Here is a 23502-nt window from a genome sequence, read left to right on the forward strand (position 1 = left end):
AATGGAAAAATGTGTGACCACTAGTGACATTAAGATGCTAGCAGAACGAGTGCTAAACACAAAATGAAGCAGCAGGCACCCAATCAATCCAGGAATTAGCTCCTCCCCATCACCAGTTAGGCAAACATTCACCTTTTAAGAAAGTCATTAAAAAAATATTTTTTGTTCTTAATGTGAATGACTCCTTGTGTGAGATGCTCACTAAGCTAGGTTCCACTGTACCAATAAATGCAAACAACGCATTGAAAAAAATTAAAGAACTAAATAGCTAAAATTCATATGCACATTAACTTAAAAATTTTGCAGTCATTACACAAATGAACATCAAAATACTAATTTAGGATGTTGGTACATTTTAATTGGTCACTTCATTATGAGCATTGGTCAAATTATGCTAGAATATTATTTATTTTATCAGAATTATTCTAAATGCATATTTGACTATCATACCTGTACACTGCAAAAGCATCCTTTTGGTTAGTAACTCACCTCGTGTAAAGGATCTGTGCGTAAATTCCGGCCAGCTAAAGGCTCATCATGAGGGAATACAATGGCATAATTCTTAGCGTAACTTTCATGCGAGCGTTCCTTTGACCACTTCTCATTCTTGCACTGCTCTGGTGTGAATCGCCTGAGGTGATATTTGCATGCCTTAAGAGGAACCCAGAGATAATGGCTGTCATGGTGTACATTTTATAAAAAATTAACTACTGAGTCAATTTAGAAACAAACACACTGCAGCATATCATGTGACTGTCCAATTACATTAATAAGAAAAGCAACAGCAGAAATATAATAGGAGATGACAATTTCTATGTGAATTATTCACTCTAGTGACCCGATGAATTAATAACTTCTATAGTAGGAATAAAATCCAAATACGAATGAGTCACCTTGACCTGAATCTATTAATCCAGCTAAGTTAACAGAACTTAGTTGGTAGCTTACTAGGTTAAAGAACTCAGTTTTTCAAATGAGGGGATTCAGGTTCAAGTCCCTGGTCAAGATGACTTATTATCACACTGAAATTTCTGAATTTCAATAAACATTAGCAGAGGACTCCATTTAAGTAAATTTTGTGGCATCTCTCATAGTTTTTTGAATTTGTCAAAGGAAAACACCTTTGTGTTCAAACATTGGCTTTTAACTCCATAGACTCTGATGAAATGCACACAACTATGAGAGAATGTAACATTAGAGAATGGCATTTTTTCATAGAACCATGTTTCTTTAAAGACCCTAGAAATTTAGCGCAAGAGGATTCCTTGGTAGCTTAATTAGCTACAGCACTAAGCCAGAAATCGATGGAATCCAGGTTCAAACCCTGGTCAAGGCTAATAGTTTTTGCAATGAAATTCCTGCATATCTGAAATTTGTAATCAGCAGTTAAACTCTTACAAGGAGCAAGCACATTTCAATTTGATGGAAAGAGATTGTACATTTTGTGTGAAACTATGAAATATGAGTCAGTTTTAGTTAGATTTAAGTTGCACCTGACCAGACACAAATTTTGATTGCGATGCATGTCATGGAAAGGAATGAACTGTTTGCCAGGAGGATTCCAGCATGTTTTTTCTTTTATAAAAATGGAGCAATGGAAAATAAATAGTTAAACATTCTAAGGACAGGTTTTCCATGCCCTCTAATGGGGATGCCAGATATTGTTTTAACAGCTTTTTTCCTGTACTGAGAAGACTGGCACAAGAGAAGTGGCTTCCCCAAAAGAAAATGGTTAAATAATAATAGGATAGAAAATTATGAACTCTGGCAAAGTACAGAAGCCAGAGTAGTACAAATTTGGTGCACTGGTCACTGCTTTTTATACATGGTGCAATTGCTGATGATGATTTTTATATTGCACAATACTAAAAAGTTTACATGCATGTTACTAATGTACCCCACAAACATGGAAAATATCTAGTGAGTGGTAAGTTAAATGGTGGCCTGCTTTGGGCACTCCATAGAAACCGCTGAGGTGAGCCGGCTAACCATGATTGGTTAACATACCAACTATATATTTCACACACACATCTTTTGGACTGGAATTTGGTTAAAGATTGATACCTCATTGGCAGGGATGCTTGTTCCCATTACCAAACAAGTTATGAATACAAATACATACGTGATTGTTGAATCATCTGAGAAACAACACTGGGGAAATGCAAAACATTAAGATGTCAACAAAATACAAAAAGCATGCATAATAGTACATGTACGTATATAATTTAAGTAAGTGGGTTGCTGATTATGCATAATATGGCAATGCACTTTGTATTAATCACTTGTTATTAAGATAAACGTACCAATTACAATAACATGGATACTTTACAAGGAAATGAATTTGGGCCAAAAGAGGCTGATTTTATCTGTAACATGGGCAGGATTTACAAGCAACATCCAGATGAATATTTAATGAAAATATAAATTTGGGAGTTCAGTCAGCTGTAGTTGAGGTGATAAAGGAAAAATGCAAGGGGAAAGGACAAATAAATCTTCATGCAAAATTCACTCAGAATATTTTCTATAAACTAGTCTGCAACCTAAAATGTATCAGTCTGATAAGGGAGTGTAGGAACCTGGTATTCAACCTTATGACATGATAAATTAGGTAGAACATTTTTAAAGGAAGGCTATATTTTCTGTTTTCCATTAAGTTCTAGTAACTAGAAAATTACGAGTGTTGAAATTAGCATGGGATGTCTATAGACATCAATGGTATTTGAAACCTAGAACCTTTTCCTGAATTAGCTGAATGGTCTACTCGCAATGTCTGTAGTCTGAAACAAAAATGTGGTACACCTTTCTTACCTTATGTCATAAGCATACATGTGCAGAAGTGGTCTTCTTTTCATGACCCAGTGAGCCAACTGCTCTCCACATCCTCCCCCAAGCATCATTCCAGAGGAATTGAATCCACAGCCATGATATAGGCCTCGCACTCTTGGATCCTCTCCTTTGAAAGTTTATTTAAGAATTACCGAAAAATCCCTTAGATTTACCACTTACTCGTTACCGAATTTCTCATTGGATGATTTCAAAATTCTGGATTTAAAATTTATATTTTTTCTGGGAATAATTCAGCCAATATAATGCACAAGTTTACATTCAAATGTAGTATTATTTTAAGAATTAAAAATATAAAAGAAGTTTATTCGATGCATAATATTACTTATCATCAGAGGCTGAGAAGATAAAACATTGTCTTCACGATTCATAAATGATTATGTTGTCAAAAGTAGATGACTATCTTGTCTTGACATAGAATGTGAGTTAAGAAAAAATGTTTCCTATTATCACGGGAAAGATTAATGATAATAATTGCTATTGGCTCCAGGACATGTAGTATACATGAATATATCAGGTCAACTGAATGCGGCACACAAATACTACACTACATAAGGAGTCCGATTAATACAAACACAGGCAATACCAAAGCAAAAATTTATCAGAAGAGTGAAATGTACTGCTAACAAGATGAGCTTACGTTTAAACTGTGGGAAGATAGAGATTCCTATTAGTTTCCTTGTTCAGCAGTTTTGTATCTACATAAATGGTGTTCTTGCAAAAAAGGCTTAAATTATGCATGACAGTCCTAAAGCCTTTGGCGCCTAAAAGCCTAACAGAACAATGCGCATGACTTCAAACCATAATTCCATATTTCAGCTGACCAGGTATTTAAGCATAATAGACTGAAAGAGCAGTGGTGGTATCAGTTAGTGGGTGATCAGTCTCAGTAGGTAGCACCTGGAAGCCACTTTAGGATATGGTGTGTCAAAATGGCTTCCCTGAACAGACACTCATGCACAAACAATCCCAAGACTTTGATTTCAGCTGAGGAACTTAATAGGAATCAACTGTATTCATCCAGTGCTATTTTTTACTATCACAGGTAGACAGAGTATTTTAAGCTGTTTATATATCTATGAGGCATTTTTGGAAAGAAAAGGACATTTGGTGATCAAAAAAATATTTCCAACAAGAGGAAATTATCAGCCACAGAACTTATTATCAACTCGTCAAAGATCACAGTTCTTGGACCACTTGTTGAATGATTACATATGTCTGGATACTGGACCTGCCACTCTACTCTTCTTATGCACATTTGTGCAGCCATTTTAGAAGTCTCAATGTCATTGTCTAGCCTTCCCTTCACTCATTACTGTAGGTTCACAAGCTAGGTACAACTACCAAAAAATTTGGGCAGCTTTTACACACCAAAATCTAACCACAATATGCACTTTGCAACTGGCAGGAGCAATGATTTTCATGGACATTGTTATCTGCATTCACCAACAGGCAAATGATAACTACATCAAAACAATAACTTCAGTGGCTTCAGAAACAATGAATTGATAGCATTGCATGTGTATAATTTTAATGACCCACCAATATTTTACCCTTACCGTTTGAATATTCCTCATTTATGACCAAAACCATTCACAATCATAACATAGCAGTCTAAATTGAGTAGTTTCAGGCATGTAGTGGAATTCGAGCATAGTAAAAAATGGATTGTAGCAATTTCACTAAATAAGTTTAATTGTACGACTCGGTTTCAATGTATTATCGATTGCATTTCGATGTATCTTCAGGCGATTCCCTTCATCAACAATACATCGCACAAGATAGCCAATGCAATCCCTAAGGATAAATTCAGGTTTTCTTTTTATACCCCTTTCAACGTGTCGAAATGGTTGGGTAAAAACAAAGATACCTTCAATAATACACAGAAGAATGGTGTTTACAAAATTCATTATGAGTGCAAAGCTGCCTAAGTGGGCCAAATGGGGAGGAATTTTTCCACCCAACTCAAAGAACATAAGAAGTGCATGATCCTAGGGAATACCACATCAATGATTGGCAAACATACTTGAGACCAACCACACCCGTGACTTCAAATTGCAAGTGCTGCAGTTGCTAAACAAAGGCACAACATTAGGCCCAATGGAACAATTTGAAATTATCCAATGGGTAAAGAAGAACACCCCCATCCTTAATGACACGCAGTTCAACTCCTCCTCCCCCCTACTTTACATCAACTTCCTTTAGTACATTCTTGCTGCCGTATGACACACATCTGCCCCTTCCTAGGGTCCCCTCCCCCCCGATATTTGTACTAAGTTTAGGGAATTCATTCCTTCCCCACCCTTCCATGGGACCCCTGGCCATAGCCCCCCCCCCTCTGCCCAGCTGCTTTAAAAAAAAGACCTGAAGATGATGTAATATATCGAAACCTGGTCATACAATCATACTTAGTTAGTGGAAAATTGCTACTATCCATTATTTATTATAGCAGTCTATGTTAAAATAACCATAGGGAATGAAAACTGTTACTAGTATTTCAGTACCTAAGTAATTAGTACAGTGCCTACTAAAACATACAATTGGTAATACTATAAGGAAAGAACCAAAGTGGGGAAAGAAAAAAATCCTCTTATTAGATGCCAGCTTTCTATTTTCACTTCATTTTTCCTAAGTATAATTCTTTCTCGCGATAAATGGCAGGAAGTGGAGAATGTGGTAAACCAAAATTCAAGGATTGAACATGAGATAAAATATTATCAATAACAATACTGTCCAACAAACATCATGATAGTTTATAACTACTAGGTATATAAAAAATTCTCTTACCCATCAATGGTTTGTGATCAGGTGTGAAACTCTCAGGTCCACACACAGTGGATTTGATTCCAGTCTTACCGATTATAGGAGCCAAATGTGTGGCACCTTTAACATGCACTCCAAATACATCCCAATCAAGTTCATAAAGACCAAATTGGAAATCTCTAGGAACCTAAAAGAGTTCAAATTAATTCGTTCAAGTTATCTGTATTGCAGAGTTCTAAGATTTAAACTCTGACAATGAGCCACAAACCCTAATTTTTTTCAAGCTAAGCTTGATAGCTCTTAATTACTATTAGAAAAATTATTTAGCTTTAACAAACTGTCTGTATAAATACTTAAATTTTATTCAATTTAAAAAAAGAATGGGAAGGCCTCAGTTAGCTCTCTGCTTTAAATGCCAACCCATAGAAAGGGTACACAGCACCAAGTTTTTAGACTTGTCCATTGATGAGTCCTTAAACTGGGGGATCTATACCAATAGCCTATGTTCCACTTTGGCAAGAAGTGGATTTATTCTACTAAATTTTACAAACATTGCAGATTAAAATTTCCTTAAAATGGTTAACTATGGCAACTTTCAGTCAAATACGAGCAACAGAATTTTTTTCTGGGAAGTATCACCCGACTTTCATAAAGTTTTTATAATGCAAAATAGATTTATTAGGTACATAGCAAATATACCCCCATGGCAAAATTGCAAACCTTATTTTAAAGAATTGGAAAATTTAACTTTACCTTACCTGTATATGTATTACTTATGTATGAATGTTAAGGATAATACATGTATGAAACAACCAATCAGCAATACTCAAGTACATGGGCATAATACTCCAGTGTTGATGTACATTTATTCTGCCACTCTTCTGCTATTTATAATAAGAGTCCCTTTCATGGAGCCATAAACATTTTCAACTATCTTCCCCCAGGGATATAATCTGCTCCTTCTAGGGGTACATTTAAGAAATACCCTCAAGCATTTTCTGATTGATAAATGTTATCATAGTGTGGAAGAGTTTCTGGAGTCTTCGGAACGCTGAAACAGCTCATTATTGGTTCTTGGCTTGTCCTATCTTTTACTTTGTAAAGTCCTGGGACCAATAAATATTATTATTATTTTTTGCGCCAAGTCTGACAATTTTAAACTCACATTATGGCACTGGCAGCTCATACAAAACATGTTTAATATGTGTCACTGAACTAAAGGTAATATATGATGTAAAAATGGTCTGGCTACACACATGGGCTGTTTCAGATGGAAGTCATCACAGATACTCTACTTGAGCATGAAATCCTAACTCAAACTGTCTAGGGCCATGGACTGTTTCAAAATGTTTCATATTTAATATAAGCAATTCCCATTCTCTCTATTTACATTCATCTGTGACAATATTTTTTAGAAATACTTACTGGATCTAAAAGAATGGGATCAACTTCATATCCTCCAACACAAAGTGAATCCCCTTGGACACGAAAGTATGTAGCTGAATCATGATCACGTACATTGGGAGCATTCCGAACACCCTGAATACTTTCAGTAACGACATATGCATGCTTCATTGGCACAAGAGGAATTGAAACACCTGCCATTTGAGCAATTTCATGTCCCCAAACACCTTTAAAAGAATGCTTATTATTAAAAATTTATAGCAAAAAATACAGCAAAAACCATCAATTCTAATTAAAAATTTATAGCAAAAAATACAGCAAAAACCATCAATTCTAACTTTCCAATCACTGATCATATGCTTCATCACTAAGCTTCATCCCATCCCCTTTCAGGACAGTTTGGTGTAGAATTATAGAGAGTATATATTTTAACAGAAAGTTATGAAGAGTAACCAGAATTATTAGTCACATTTATGAAAAATAAGCTTAGAAATTTATCAAGGACTAAACATTTTCTATTTAATACTCAAGATAAAGAAGAGTTTTTTCCTCACCACAAGGCTAAATGTAACAACATGATGATGATACAAAACTGTATATTTCACTGAAAGTTATGTGATGGGAGCTCAAATTAAAGGTTTAGCTGTTGAATATGGATCATGATCATATAACTTACGCCCATGCATTATTGTTTCTGAATTGAATTCAAAATTTAATTACCATGAATTTTCAGCTGTAGTTATTGCTTGCTACCTATTTCATGTGTTTCATTCCCTTATCCTCATGCTTGTGAAGTGGAGGATGCTCCATTTCTGTTTAATATATATTGTATATATTTAATATATTTTGTGATATTGTCATCTTTTTTTTGTGAAATTGTTTTCTTTTCTATGACGTGCTCTATATACATGTATAATGATTGTATCATGATATATTGTGTCCTCTGGGCAAATAAATAAATAAATAATAATAATAATATATCTACAAGATATATTTTAACTTTCCCTAATCCTATGCTTTTCCCACTTCCTTATCTCTTCACTGACCCCCCCCCCCCCCTCACCACCACTGTTTTTCATTACAGAATGCAACTCTGCCATAAAAAAAAATTTTAAATGTGTTCGTTGACACAAGAATTTTTAATTTTCCACTGAGCACATTATCACACTAGGCCATCAACACACAAGCCACACCACCTAGTGTAGCTTTGACAAAAGCTCTGTAAAGCCTACTTTCAAACAAATGAATTAATTACTCAATTTCATGTACCAGTCTTTGAGATCTGCTTTTAGTTTCATGCGAAATACATCTCACCCACTTTGATTTTCCAAAAGAAAATATCATAACACCGGAAACCTGATCAACAAAATTTGATATTTTATTACCTGGGCCATTCTTCATTAATGCTATACAATAGGCTAATGATTATCCTAATCATAACAACAAATATAACTCTTTTAAGTCTGCCTTCAGACCCTTTCTTAAAAATGTTTCAAGCCAGCCCATGCTGCTGAACATCAATAATAATATTAAGCTTGCAATTGATAGGCAAATGGTAATTATTTCTGTTTTACTTGATTTTAGCAATTCATTTGGCATTGTTAACTATGAGTAATTGCCAGAAAAAACTGAAAGAACTTAATTTTTCTTATTTCTCACTCAATTGGCTTTATTCCTACTCAATGATGGCATTGGCAATCGAAGACTCCATCACATTCCAGGATATTTCACTCTCCTAAGAGGTCTCAAAGGGGTCGGTGCTCTGCCCCTTAAACATTCTCATGACATATTCTTGATCTTACCAGTTGTATTAAATACTACAGATGCATGCTTGAATGCCAAAGACATGCAGACTTACTGCCATTGCCACTTGAGTAAATTTCAAGATATGATTGCTAAGGTAAATTGCATTTCTTTAAAAAATCCCTTTGTACTAAACACTCATTTGTTTTTTAACCCAGGGTTCTATATAGCCTACCTTTTATACCATATCTAAAGTTGAAGACATACCACACTTAACAACTGTCAAACACATAGCTGTTGTGCCGAAACATAACTTTTTTCAAAATAATACATTGGCTATTTGTAATAACATTAAAGTGATCCTTCACCAAATTAGAATTCATAAAAATGTCCATCTCTTCACACCAGTTAATAACAAATATTTTCTTCCCTTGGTTACAACTGTGTACATCATGACCTTATGGAAGAACTAAATATAAAACCTCGTCATTCACTTGTTAAATTCTGAAGTAAGATAAAATTTTAATTCATTGGGAGATGAACACATTAGCACATAATTTAAATAAATTGCCTTGTTGGCTGTTTAAAACTAGGAGTAACATTTGCTTGGGTCCTTTTAATATGGATAATTAAAATGACATAAAATGCAGTATCTACTGCATATGTTCTATGCTAGGAATAAGATTAATGGCAGTACACACTAATCATACACTTATGCTTACCTAATAGAACCAAAAATATTCTAAAATCTCATAGTACACATTACAAAATTCATTTCTTTGCTTTTCATACTTTCAACCTCCCTTGATTCCATCCAAAATGCCCAAGTATTTTCCTTCCTTTACATCACCTATCCATTAATCCCCCACCATTAATGGCTTCAACATCCCATTGCCTCTCAGTATCCCTTACCTTCACTTCTGTGAAATGTCTCCAAACCTTCTCTCATCCCCAATGCCTATGCCTTTTTCTATATGCTCTATAACATGCATAGCACATTTTCATTTGTTTTTCTTTCTGTCCATTACATTATTTCCATTCTTCTCTAGACGCACATCTCAAAAGTCTCCAATTTATGCTTATTCTCTTGTCTCAAAGATTAAGTTTTTGAGCCATGCAAAAATATGCTTCCTATTAGAATTTTTACCGGTCACTTCTTCACATCTTTACTAAGGGCACCCATCATCAACTCCCTCCAATTTGTATCAGCTTCTTTACCAAACAATACTCTTCTTTTGTACTCACTACTTTTTTCCTACCTTCTTCTACTACACTACTTAAATATATGAACTAGTTTATATATTCTAGTTTAAATCTCCCAAAATAGGTTATCTTACTTTTTGAAAATCTCATAATCTTTATTTTCTTATCTCATCTGGTTTGACTAATTTGTCTCCAATCCTTCCCAAGAGTCTCCTAGCATTTCCTTCATGTAAATATTGAAAAGCATGGTTGATAATGGGCAGCCCTGTCTAACAACCTTCCCTACCACTGCCCTAACTGAATCCATCTGCTACCCATGCATGTGAGAAAATGTTCATTATTTGTGCACAATGTATTATGTCAAATGCCTTGGTGTGATTCATAAAACAAATAAATATATCCTACTATGTTACTTTCCACTAATTATGACATTACTTTACCAATAATAACAAGCATCACCAGCTACCTCCTAGCATGAATCACGGGAAGTGGTAGGATTTTTCAGAGGTATTTCGATCCATATGGTGATTTGTGGAGAGCACTTCAAGTAAGCACAACATCCGTCAGATGGGATGTTAAACTGTTCACCCCTCGGAGCCTATCATTAAGAGCAGATTAATTCTGATACCAGGTTTCTCTCTACACTTCATGCTTTTCCTGAATATCCTACCCCTACCATATTACCCACCTATCCATAATGGTTCAAATACTCTTGGCTTTCAATTACCTCCACAAATAACTAATAGCCATTACAAGTATCCATTCCTATTATAAACCCAAACTGATCCTCTCCAAGTATTCATTTGTCCTGTTCTTCATCCTTCTGCCAATGACCCTAAGTTCTACCTTTACTACTTGCAAAATCAAATTCATGGTCCTTCATTCATGGTGGATACAAAAAATGATGTAAAGAGAACTAATGAGAGCTTTAGAACCACAGGTTCTGGAATCCCAACTTATTTACAGTGAAATTCTCAGGGAACCATGCCTCACTTATGGAACTTCCTTCAATATTTAAATGGCCTTGGAATTTTCCTCTTTTTGTTTTTGGCTCCCTGAATCCACAAAATTTTCTGGATGCAAAACCTTGCTTCAGACTAAAAACTTGAAATAAGTTTTTATTGAAGTAACAAAATGAGTGATTTGAAAAAATAACTATTATCAGTGATTAAGAATAAATCATGGAAAAATGAATTAATAGCCATTATATTCATCATCTAGATTTGATTTATAAATACACCCCAATATAAGTTATGTTTTTTAGCATCTTATTTAAGTTTAAAATCAATATCATGCACATATATTTAGCTTAAAGACACCAATAATTTGCATTGGAAGATAATATAATACCATAAACTATTATCCTACCAGAGCAATTTATTATCTTTTTTGTTTGAATGAATCCTTTCGGAGTGCTCACACCTGCCACTTGCTTTACCCCAAACTTCTTCCCTTCAAGTATAACATTTGTCACCGGGCAATCTTCAAAAACCTGAAATCAATTACTAGTATTAGTAAAAATAGAGAAAATGTATTTGAAATAATTTGAACACCAATGACATTTGCATGAGGAGAAAACTAGCAAACTAAGTAGAAGTCTATAATTATTATTAGTTATATTATCATCCTACAATGGAGATCATTTTTGCAGCCAAAAATAAGGGTCAGTTAAGGGAGAGTGGGAGATAATGAGAGGAAAGAGAGTACAACCCTTGAAAATTTTCTACATTGCATCCATTTTGTACACTTGGCTATGAATACTCATCATCAGTTGGTGTTAATATGTTAAACCAACCTCCTGTGGTGTGCCCTCCCTAGTTGTTCCATGAGAATGATATAGACTAATGCTTTCCCAACAGTCATTGCTACATCTAAGAGGCTGAAGTTCCTAGGATTATGCTTTACCATTTGGGTGTAACGGAAGCTGATCCTCTGGTTAATTCCCATTGTTTTGAGGAAATGATGCCAATTTGAATTTTCCTGCAGAACTTATAATAAACAACCTTCAAATCTATTTTTAGAAAACAAATTTTAATTATGGCACTTATTGAATACTATTTATACAGAAAATAAAATTATTAATCTTGAAAGCTGCTCTTATATAATATGATGCCTACCAATTTCCCCAATATTGAGAATGAATACCATAGCATCTGTATCGCAGACACATGGACAGAATAAATGAATAACCCATATTACTGTAGGAATAGCTATGGGGTGGTATATTGAACATTCACTTACATTCTCAATGATGGCATGAGCTTTGTGTACTGGCTTCAAAGTGGCCAAGCATGTAATGTCTAGAAGCATCTCATAAATAGCTGCAACTACTATTAATCTATTTTTAGCCTTTGGATGGCAACAGAGTTATAAAAGTAAGAGGAACTAACCATTATCTAACTTTTTATAAAAAAATATGAAAAAATTATACTGCAGTCCATGTGTATCTATAAATTCTGTACCATCATCTTTCAATTTGGAAAATTAAAGAAATATAAGGATTGTATTTAAGTGTCTAATAGCATGTAAATATGCATCACCTTCACACATATCAAATTCTTAAGAGGTGACAATAATAATAATACATTTTATTTGTTCAGCGATCAAGTTGTTACAACTGTTACATTTGAAATGAGACATGTCAAGGGAAAGTAACAAAATACATACATCGATACAAGACAATATCAGGCATTATCCAGAAATTCAGCAATTGAATAAAACATTTATAATTTTTAGAACTTAAGTAGATTGACTTCAAATGCAGCCACACTTTTTTGGGCCTTAATTTCAGCTGGGAGTTTATTATAAAGTTGAAGGCCCATTAAATTTGGGCCAGCACCAGCATTTTTTGTACGGACATATAAAATGTGCACCTGCTCATTCTGCCTGGTAGAGTATTTGTGGATATCACAATTTTTCACAAACTCAGATTTCTTTTTGTATGTACTAATACATGAAAAATATAAATACATGGCATTGGCAATACATCCATCTTTTTAAACAGGGGATGGCAAGGGGCATTGTGATTTGCAAAACTCATTTGCCGAATGGCTCTTTTTGGACCCTGAAAATAGCTAAGGCCTTAGATGAAGAACCCCAGTAAAGGATACCATAGGCTATGCGAGAATAAAATTTACCATAGTATAGTGCACAGAGAACAGCCACTGAAACTGTGGATCAAATGGACCTTATTAAAAAGCAGGCCAAGCTTTACTTACTGGTTAAAGTACTTATGTGTTCATCCCAAGAAATTTGAGAATTGATGTGGAAACCCAAAAATTTGGTTTTTTGTACCTGTGGGATCACCTTCCCATCAACTTAAATAGAAAGTACTCTGCTTTCTTTATTTTTATTTGCAAAGTATATTAGGTGAGACTTTTCTATATTCAAATCTAGGAAATTATTATGACACCAAGAAAGTAAGGTGTGACTAACCTGTTTACACTTAACTATCAATTCATCAAAAGTAGGCAATACACAAATAATGTTGGAGTCATCAGCATATAACAAGGGGATATCACCATTTTTATGTTGAAAACTATCAGCAAGGTCATTTTTTTAGAAAGAAACAAGATAGGCCCAAGAACAGAGGCTTGAGGAACACCTCAATTAAGGACCTTACTCAGGGAAACAAAAGATGCACCATATTTAGATACAACCACGTGTTGTATTCTATCAAATAGGTAAGATTTAATCCAAGCATTAGGTATGCCACGAATACCCATCCTTTGGAGTTTCATGAGAAGTAATTGGTGGTCAATACAATCGAAAGCTTTTGAGAAATCGATAAACAATGCAGCAATTTCCATTTTTTTATCTAGAGCCTTAAAAGTCTGGGTTATTAACTGAAGGTTAGCAGATGATGTAGATTTATGTTCCCTGAAACCATGCTGAGATGGTGAAAGGAGATTGGAAACCTCTAGGTAAGACATCAACCTAACATAGAATGCCTTCTCAAATATTTTCCTGAATTGGTTCAGCAGAGAAATTGGATGGTAGGAGTTATGTCATGTCTATCACCCTTGTTATTAAAAAGTGGAATGACTTTTGACACCTTCAGAGGAGATAGAAACACTCCTAACTGGAAAGATTCATTTCAGAGAAAGTGAGGAGGCTGCATAATGAAGTCAATAGATTGCTTAATAATATAACTGGGAATTCTATCAAAACCAGAGCTTCATTTTGTACCTAGATTCTTCTCTATATTTTTCAGTTTAGATTTTGTGAGGGGATAGAGAAACGGATTTTGAGTAGGTCGCAACAATGGCTTCTAAATAAGGAGAGTTGCTCTGCTTAGCAATAGAAGGTTGAAAGTGATCAGCAAAGTTACAGGCAAGTTTGGAAAAGTCTGATATAATAATTCCTGATGAATCATTAATCTCAATTTGAGACTGCTTCCTGGGTTTGTTTCTGGAGTTATTAATAATTTTCTAGATTTCTCATCAGAGTTGATGATCCTATGGTCATTGGTTTAGCTGACGGTAGCATTTGACAGTAATGCTTTTTCCTTTTGCATATTTCAGTCTTAAGTTTGCAATTAGTTTTACTAGAAATGGCCAGCTCTTTAAGATGTTGAGCCATGAAATGTATTTCATTATTTATTCAAGGTTTACACTTAGGAGACTTGGTTCTTTTTTTGTACAGAACAGGAAATTACGTTAAAATGCGCAGAAATTTAGTATAAAAATTATCAAAGCTTTCATCAAAAGAGGCAGTGTTATACACATTGTGCCACCCCTCAAGCCTCAAGAGATTCATAAAATGATGAATGTTAGAGCTATTGAAAGATGAAATCTGTTTAATATTTTAAAGTTTTAGAATTTTTGTGTGCATTTTAGATAGAAGTGATTACTTACTCTCTTTCATTACTTTATGAGTTTACCAGCAGCACTTCTTAGAATTATTCATCTTCTTGATGAATGCTTCATTAAGTTTAAGTATACTCATTAATTAACATTTATATTAGCGTCTCCTCAGTAATTAACATACATGGATATTTGTACAGACGGTACCAAAATCATTATATTTTACCACACACAATCATGAATTCATCAGTAAAAAGTAAGGTCTGCTTTATTTTCATGCATTAAGGATCATTACTAGTGGCTGAAGAAGCAAATCAGGGCTTTTTATTGCAGAGTTAATCTTATGAAACAGTTTACTAGAATCAGTTATACCTAAAAATTCATCTGTAATTGTTTGCACATAACTTCAGTCCAGTCTTCAGAGCAACACCAGAAGCTATATTCTGCTTTCCAGGTTTATCACCAAAACAAATGCACATATATTTTGAAATATTAGGGAAAGATAAATTCTTGACCAGATGACAAATCACTGTTTGTTTACAAAGATGGATAAATCTGCATTTCTCTAAAATAACTGTTTTCTCTAAAACAGGCCTGGTTAGTGTGGTGGGTATAACTCTTGCTAACCCAAAGCTCGAAGGTTTGACCCCCAATGATTTCTCCAATGATAAAAAATATTCAACTGCTGGTTGTAAATGCGTCAGATGGTTATGTGGATTTTCATAAAATGATTGTAACTTATGTGGTGGTAGCCTAGCACTTGCTAACCCAAAGCTCGACGGTTTGACCCCCAATGATTTCTCCAATGATAAAAAATATTCAACTGCTGGTTGGAAATGCATCAGATAGTTATGTGGATTTTCATAAAATGATTGTAACTTAGGTGGTGGTAGCCTAGCAAATCCAGCTACTCTGCTGGATGAGCGTTTAGCTCCTGGATGGTTCAGTTTACCAAAAACTTACCTATTACAAACCTGCATCTGGATTGATCAGTGTGTTTCTGGTAGTGGTCAGTCACTCATTGCTAGTATGTTTATTAAATATATCTCACAACATTCAATGATCATTGCATGCTTAAAGGGTCATCCTTTGAGCAGCATTACTGGCTTTTGCAGAATTATCTCTTAACCCTTTCAAGTCTAACAATTACTCCAACGGTTTGAGCAGTGTTTGAAAGTTTACATTTCAGTTTAAAATTTCTATAAAAATGTGTTATTTCACCATTAACATTATATTAAAAAAGTAAGAATGCTTACCGTAGGGCATTACTTGGATGACTGGTAACAAGTATTTATTTTTTATCATTAATGGGTCAAAAAAGTAGGTGTGCCATTGAGATGGTTCCTTTTGTTAGAAAGGTATTTTTTTCATACAAAAACTGCTATTCCATGATTTTGAATATATATTGAAATAATTACAAATATACCCACCTTTGCACCACCTAGGGTAGCAGATTTAGTTAATGCAGTACATAGACTATTTGGGTCCACAGTTCCATCTCCAGGGCTATAAAGAGCTCCAGAAAATGCATTTGGATCCAAAGGATTGAATAGTTCTTGTGCCTCCTCTGGAGAAATCATTCGCGATTCTACACCAAATGATCTTCCTGCAGTCATGAGCCTTCTGTACTCTTGCATTCGCTCCTAAATTGTAGATAGTTATTAAATAAAAGGCTACTTTAATGGTCTGTATTAATAACAGGAAGTACATTTATTGCATAGATATTTGTCTCAATAAAAACACAACAAAGAATTATACAAGAAATCGAAATTGACAAAAGACATCATTGTATGCATATTTTAAAAGATAAATATTTTTATCTTATTCAAAAGGAAATTAATTACACCCTAAGAAAGTAATCCATGAGATCATGAGACTTTAGATTACTTGGCAGAGAAAATCAATTAATAAGGGTGCACTGGACCATAAATATTGAAAAGACAAAAGTTTGTACTTAAATAATCCAGTTTAACCGTGTTATGTGATATAAAACTTCATAATCATATGAACTCCTTTAATGAAATGTGGATGAAATATGTGCACTCAAGCCATTATAGTATATTTTACAAGTCACCTTATGATGAATGTATTGAAATAATCATTATAGTAAAAAAAAATATATATATATATATATATAGTACAATACACAGTAACACATAATATAGAAACACAAAAAAAGAGAACACTCACACGTATTTTCTTGATATTTCGACGGAAACAATCCGTCTTCCTCTGAAGATGTAGAAGTAATCTAATCATTACTTCTACATCTTCAGAGGAAGACGGATTGTTTCCGTCGAAATATCAAGAAAATACGTGTGAGTGTTCTCTTTTTTTGTGTTTCTATATTATGTGTTACTGTGTATTGTACTATTCGGCACTTCCGTGTTACGTCTATGAAAGCATATATATATATATATATATATATATATATATATATATATATATATATATATATATATATATATATATATATGTATATATGTATAATATATGTATATATGTGTATATATACATATATATATATATATATATATATATATATATATATATATATATATATATATATATATATATATATATATAACACAATAAAATTAATATCATACAAAACTGGGTCACTTCCCCTTTCTTGACTCCTTTCATAAAAGATTCAGCTTACAAACAGATGTTAGGTAATAGTGTTCCTCAGGGTTCTCTTTGGCCCCCACTATTCAGTCTTTGTAAATAGCCTCCCTCTGCATCTAAGTCTTCAAAAATCCCTTTGATATCTCAGTGAATCACAATTTAAACATCTATTCAGACACTGATAAAATGGCATACTCCTCATAGATGTAATTACTTGGTATTAAAATAGCTAGAAACTTGGCTTGAAATGTACACATTATTTACATTATAAAATAAATGCTGGAATCGAAAATGCGTTGTTTGGTCCTCATCTCACTACATACATAAGTATTACCTTGTTACCAAACACCTGGATATATCCTAAATTTGTTATTTTATATTCCAAAATGCATATGGGCTTTCATCTGTTGCCTCACACCATAGCCAATTCTGTAGGTAGCAGAGTAAAATTATTTATTCACCAAATATAACCTAGGAATATCAGCATCAATTACCATTAATCAGGAGGACTGGACTCGGTCAGAATATTTAACTTATGTTCCAAAATTCCATTCCACTCTGGTGTGTGAGGAATGGTTGATTGGAATTGCAATTCAATATTTTTACAAGAGGTCCCAGTTTTTCCCTCTTTATACTCTCCATAACCCTAGATGCTGTGGTGGGGTTGATAAGGAAAGTATGTACAGTAATGTCCTTCCCTTTGGAGAGGATCAAGACAAAGTTTATCTTAAAATATATGGCTAAAGGTTGAGACAACTATAAAGGCATGGTGAAGCCAGTACTCCCATAGGAGAAAAACCTGAATTAAAACCCTGGTCCTGCATGATAGGAATTTGATTGAGGGCCTGCACCCCACCCATGGAAAATTAATTTTATATTTTCCAAAGTTAATAAAGCCAGACATTAACTGAGAATGAATTTGGTAGCATAAAAGAACCTTGATTTATTGAACAATGAATGTATGCAAATTGAGTGGAAAAATAGAGGAGATAATAAGGAAATAGATCTATTTGGAGCAAATATCTTGGTATATACAGAAACGAATGGACAGATGGACAGGAATTGATGGGTGATAACATTCTTTTCTGGAGTGAAGTAAAAAACACTGAGAGAGCATTATAGAAGGTCTATTCCAAAAGTAGTAGGACTTATTTTTTTCCTGGATGGATGGACGGGTGGGCAGCGATTTCTCTGGCTGGGCTCGAGGGGGGGGAGTCTCAGAAAAGGCTGGATGCCAGTGGCTCCCATTCGGACAGGGATCACAGATTAAGTGTTCAAATGGTTTCTGATGAAATCGGCATCCCTAAAAGTGATGTGAATTGACTTGTGACCAAAACCATGGGCATGAGAAAGGTGTGTGCAAAGTTGGTGCCACGAGTGCTCCCGGATGAACAAAAGGAACCTCGCATGTGGATCTGCCAAGACCGTCTCGACCATGTGAGCGAGGATCCAAATTTTATTAGACAATACCCCACCAGACTTCTTCCTCTTCCCCTGGATCAAACCATGCTGAATGGATATCACCACAGCTTGGTGGAAGCATTACAACAGGCCATGATGAGGGAGCTTAGCAGCTCAGCACTGCCTTCCAGGAGGTGTAGGAGGCGTGGAAAACTCACTGGCAGTGGTGGGTGGACTTCAAGGGTGCTACTTTGAAGCCTTGTGAATATAAGAGTGAATGTATCAATTCTGACAATACATTTTTTTAATCGACTCAGTCCTACTACTTTTGAGAGAGACCTTGGTTTTCTTAGCTGTTCTTGTTAAAAAGATGTACATAGAAGGAAGAACTATTTGGAAGGAAGTAAATGAGAATAACAATGCAAGTGCAAGGGAAAAAAAGGAAGTATCAGGGGTGAATGATATGAATAATGAAGACAAATGACCTGAGGAGAAGAGAAATTTTCATCAGGACCTAGAAGAGGTGATAGATGATTGTCTGGATGAGATGAGAGAGCGTAAGGAATGATAAAATAAACAGTATGACCCAAGTCTGGATCAACAGGAATAAAATTATTCATAAAATGTGAAAGTTGGAACTACAAAACCAAAACCAAGAGATAAACCTAGAATGAGATATTGAGACATGGCAATTATGGTTGCTGATAGGAAAATAACTTGGGATTCATTTAATTATACCTATTGAATTATTTAATGGCTTCTATCTGCATCAATGGAAATAGCCTTTCTTCATATAACTCACCCAAAAGAGGTGCGATTGCCAATAAATCAGCTAATAATTGAATGAAAACAAGTAAAACAATGAATTTACAAAACAATTTTGATCGTGCAGAATACACACCTTAGTACTAGCTATAAATAGCCCTCCGTTTTGTATCCACCCTGAGTTAAGCCCAGTTTCTTCTTCGAGCCTTTTCAAGAGATTTCGTGTGGAATCCAAAAGTGCTATTTCAACATCTGATGGTCTAAGACGCCACACCAGTCCAGCAGTGTGCCAGGTAGTACCACATGTTAATTTACCTCTTTCCAGAAGTACGGCACCATTACCAGCACCCATTCGAGCCAAATGATACAATGTACTGCAGCCAATACTTCCACCACCTGAAAGACAAAGTGTTCATTCAAAATGGTGATTTGACGCTTGAAACTAAACATAAATTTTTCATTACTAAATGTAAAGCAAGTAATAATTAAATTTGGTTCCAATCAATGAAATACTTGTAGAGCATATAATGCCTGGAAAAAGTAGCCTACCTTAAAATTACTGATAAGTAGGTTTTTTGAAACATATCATGTTTGATTTTTGTTATGTTTGACAATTGCAACCTATACTGAGATTGTCACAATCAATAGGCAAGTTATGATGCCCCATGACTAATCTATTAAGGCCCGACTATGTAATGCTTCGTTTTATCTGATCATTTGTTAATGTGCATATTAACTTGACATGGAGATTACTTCATGACTTTCCACATGATTCTGGACTAATCATATTTTAACAGGCGTGCGATATTTCTGCAAAAAAATATTCTTGGAAAATTGGAGGTGACACAGGGAAAAGGAACTGGTCACCTAAACATACTATTTCACACACTATAGGGCTTTATAAGAGCTGAGTCCTCACCCTGAACCTGTCAGACCCTATTTCATAATTACTGAGGTTTTATATTGCAAGAAAGTCACAACAAATTAATTTGGCCTCGAATAATAACTTGGTTTTGCTAAACAACTGCCAATTTCTTATCTGCAAACTTATATCAAAGAGTATCCCACTCCAGTGATTTGGCAAAATCTTTGAGCTTCAATCTTAATGTAGCTTTCGAGAAAGCTGAAGAGCAGAAATAAAAATGACATGAAGTAAAGTATCCACTGTTTTAATTGGAGTAGTTGAACTAAAAATAGTATAATGCTATATGGTAAATATAGTGCAATGAAATTAAGCCATTTTTAAATAAATAAGCTGGCTGCATCAGGTGTGATATTAACCTCCCACACCCATCAGTTCACCAGTGAGCAGATTATTTTAAGTAACATTACCAATGATGACTACATCAGCAACTTCAGGCAAAACCGAATCAGCTGTTCCCATACTGCTCGCAAATTTTTGCTGTACTGCAAATTGAGAGTAGCAGTGGCCATTCTGATGGGCGAGCAGTGATGTCAGCTGTAAACATGAAAGTTTATAAATAGCATATATATATATATATATATATATATATATATATATATATATATATATATATATATATATATATATATATATATATATATATATATATATATTATATAACTGCTTTATACCAGGTATGATATTTTTAAGGCCACGCTTTAGATAAAGGACTGCTGCTGTCATTAAATTGCTAATGACAATGAAATACCATCACATTGTGATTAATTGTTATTGTCATAATAGTTTTGATTGCAAAAAAGCCCTTGGTAACTGAGTAAATTAATTAGCACAGCCACAAATCATTTATAGAGTTTAGGTAATGCCCAGAACCATGAGTAATATTTCTGTCTATGCTAGTCTTTTATAACACAGGTTTAACCGTTATCATAAAAACAAAAAACCTATACCAATTGTTTAATTTGCCATTGAGCGTTATATAAAATTATCAATGATTTTCATAAAACTAATTTTAATCAACTCTGACACCAACCTTCCTGTGCTTGAATAAATGGCTCAGCATGGTTCACCAATACTGTTAAATGTTCATTCATCAACCTGCTTCTTCTTCTGACTTCTTTCACAATGCTCCGAATGTGCGTAGATACCTATAAACTATACAAAACAACTGCATCTTTAATTATAATGGTTCAATTAATCATTTCAAGTGCAACTGTGGAATTATACCATGATAAATAATATCAAAATAAAACCTTAATTACCCATAGAAAATAAATGTTAATGTAACCTAGGTTTCACTGCAGTGCAGCATCATCATGCCAAATGATATGAAAGGTAAGCTAGCAAATGACATGCTAGGCCTAATGATGCTGCACCACAATGAAACGTAGGTCACATTAAAGTTTATTTTCTTTGCTGAATAATAAAGTTTTATTTTGGCATTATTCATCATAATGGTTTCCTGAATTATGTATACATAATGGTTTATTCACAAATGGGCGACAAAGGGAATTAATCCAGTCCAGCAGTGATTTTCTATGATTTTGAAGTTGTAGAAAATACAAGATGTCTCTTTAGCAGTGAGGTGGAAAATGTATTATTAACCCCATTGTACTATGGTAGGAGATATTATGTTAGTATAATTAGAGACATTAAGTGTAGGAAAGACATATTTAAGATGTCATTTTTTCCGCAAATGATAGGGGATCATAATAACCTTGTTCAACAGTGGTAGGGTCATGTTCATGTAAAATTATTCTGGTATGTATTCACCTCCTGCCACACACCCTAGTGGTAGCTTGCAGGGTATATAAATAAATTAATAAATTAGTTAATTGAATTGTGATAATTTATCCCTTTATGTATTTATGTATCGTGATACTATTCAATATTAATTAGAGTATCTGTTCAAATAATAAACTGAATGCTAATGTGAGCAATTATGTTGATATTCTATATTAACCTATCCACCAGGAAAAATATCTAAAATTTGACACTAACATGGATATGTTCTCCAGCAAAATATTAACTAAATGTCAGATATGACAGTGACAGGTTGTTATATATTGCCCAAAAGGTAGATATTTACTTTCTTTTGAGATTAATAGAGCCAGAAAAAAATGGAAAGGTAGGAACCTTCTTTCTCTATCCATAGTAAGAGCATAGATCACACCAAATGGAATTTTCAGTAAAAAAATAACAAGCTACACCAAATAACAAAATACACCACTGGAGTAATTAAAAAAGAGGTAATGGAGATGCATTTTGGCAGCAATCAGGGGTTACTTTCAAAAAATACAAAGACTCACTCATTTCTTGGCAGGTAGGTAGCTATTTTCAGGCAAGTTCACTAAGAATGAGATAACTAAAGATAGTTACTATAAAAAAGTTTGATCAGTTTGTTGCACCCAAATAAACACAGGAACCGTCCATAGCTCGTATAGACATTAGGAGAGGGAAAAAATAATAGGTAGATGGTGATAAATTGTTTTTCAACTGGTAGCCCTTTCCAGTGGTACAAATTGTGCGCTTTAAGAAGGACATAACGTGAGACGAATCCTAATAAATTAATTTGCTGTGATAATCATAAAAATCAAGGAAGTATCATTAACCGAAAGAGAATAATAGTTGGAAACCCACCACAGCTGACTGACTCCGTATCTTCAAGCTCCAACGCCTGCCCGCGGGACTACACCTCTCCAAATCAATCGACCTTGAAACAGCAGCAATGATCTGAGCAAGTTCGTCGCTACGCTGGACCTTAACTCAAATTAAGTCGACAGCGATTCTATTGCTACGATTCCTCCGAGGAAAAGCACGAGAATCAAGAGGAGATGGCGTTATCTGTACCATCACTAATGCCAGTTGCGTTGTACTATGTAGTTGGGAGGAGCGCAACTATTATGCACTTGGTCACCTTGGACTGTCGCAGTAAATTAAGTATTCTCCGTGTAAGAATTTTAAACGAACGACTGAATTGCTTCCAGTTGAATGGATAAAACTCGTCCCACAACTGCCGACAAT

The 23502-nt window shown here is 34.5% G+C and overlaps 1 protein-coding gene across 2 annotated transcripts in view; it reads right to left on the reverse strand.

Annotated features, from left to right (window-relative positions):
* The window catches only part of Sardh (Sarcosine dehydrogenase), a 38562-nt gene extending 15335 nt beyond the window's left edge, over positions 1 to 23227 (reverse strand). Inside the window, exons 1-10 of one of the 2 annotated variants that reach the window (XM_071587334.1) lie at positions 23119 to 23227; positions 21512 to 21633; positions 20889 to 21015; positions 19693 to 19952; positions 16193 to 16405; positions 11326 to 11449; positions 7033 to 7238; positions 5632 to 5794; positions 2809 to 2953; positions 490 to 631 (exon numbers count right to left, since the gene is read on the reverse strand). In XM_071587334.1, coding sequence (XP_071443435.1) covers positions 490 to 631; positions 2809 to 2953; positions 5632 to 5794; positions 7033 to 7238; positions 11326 to 11449; positions 16193 to 16405; positions 19693 to 19952; positions 20889 to 21015; positions 21512 to 21541 — 1410 coding nt within the window. In that variant the 5' untranslated portion in view covers positions 21542 to 21633; positions 23119 to 23227. Of the gene's footprint in view, positions 1 to 489; positions 632 to 2808; positions 2954 to 5631; positions 5795 to 7032; positions 7239 to 11325; positions 11450 to 16192; positions 16406 to 19692; positions 19953 to 20888; positions 21016 to 21511; positions 21634 to 23118 lie in introns of those variants that run through there. The other variant, XM_071587344.1, reaches the window with a different exon arrangement.
* Positions 23228 to 23502: the final 275 nt, after the last annotated feature.

Source organism: Hetaerina americana, unplaced genomic scaffold (genome assembly GCF_022747635.1).
Source record: "Hetaerina americana unplaced genomic scaffold, ioHetAmer1.1.p SCAF_1, whole genome shotgun sequence".
NCBI classification, from domain to species: domain Eukaryota; kingdom Metazoa; phylum Arthropoda; class Insecta; order Odonata; family Calopterygidae; genus Hetaerina; species Hetaerina americana.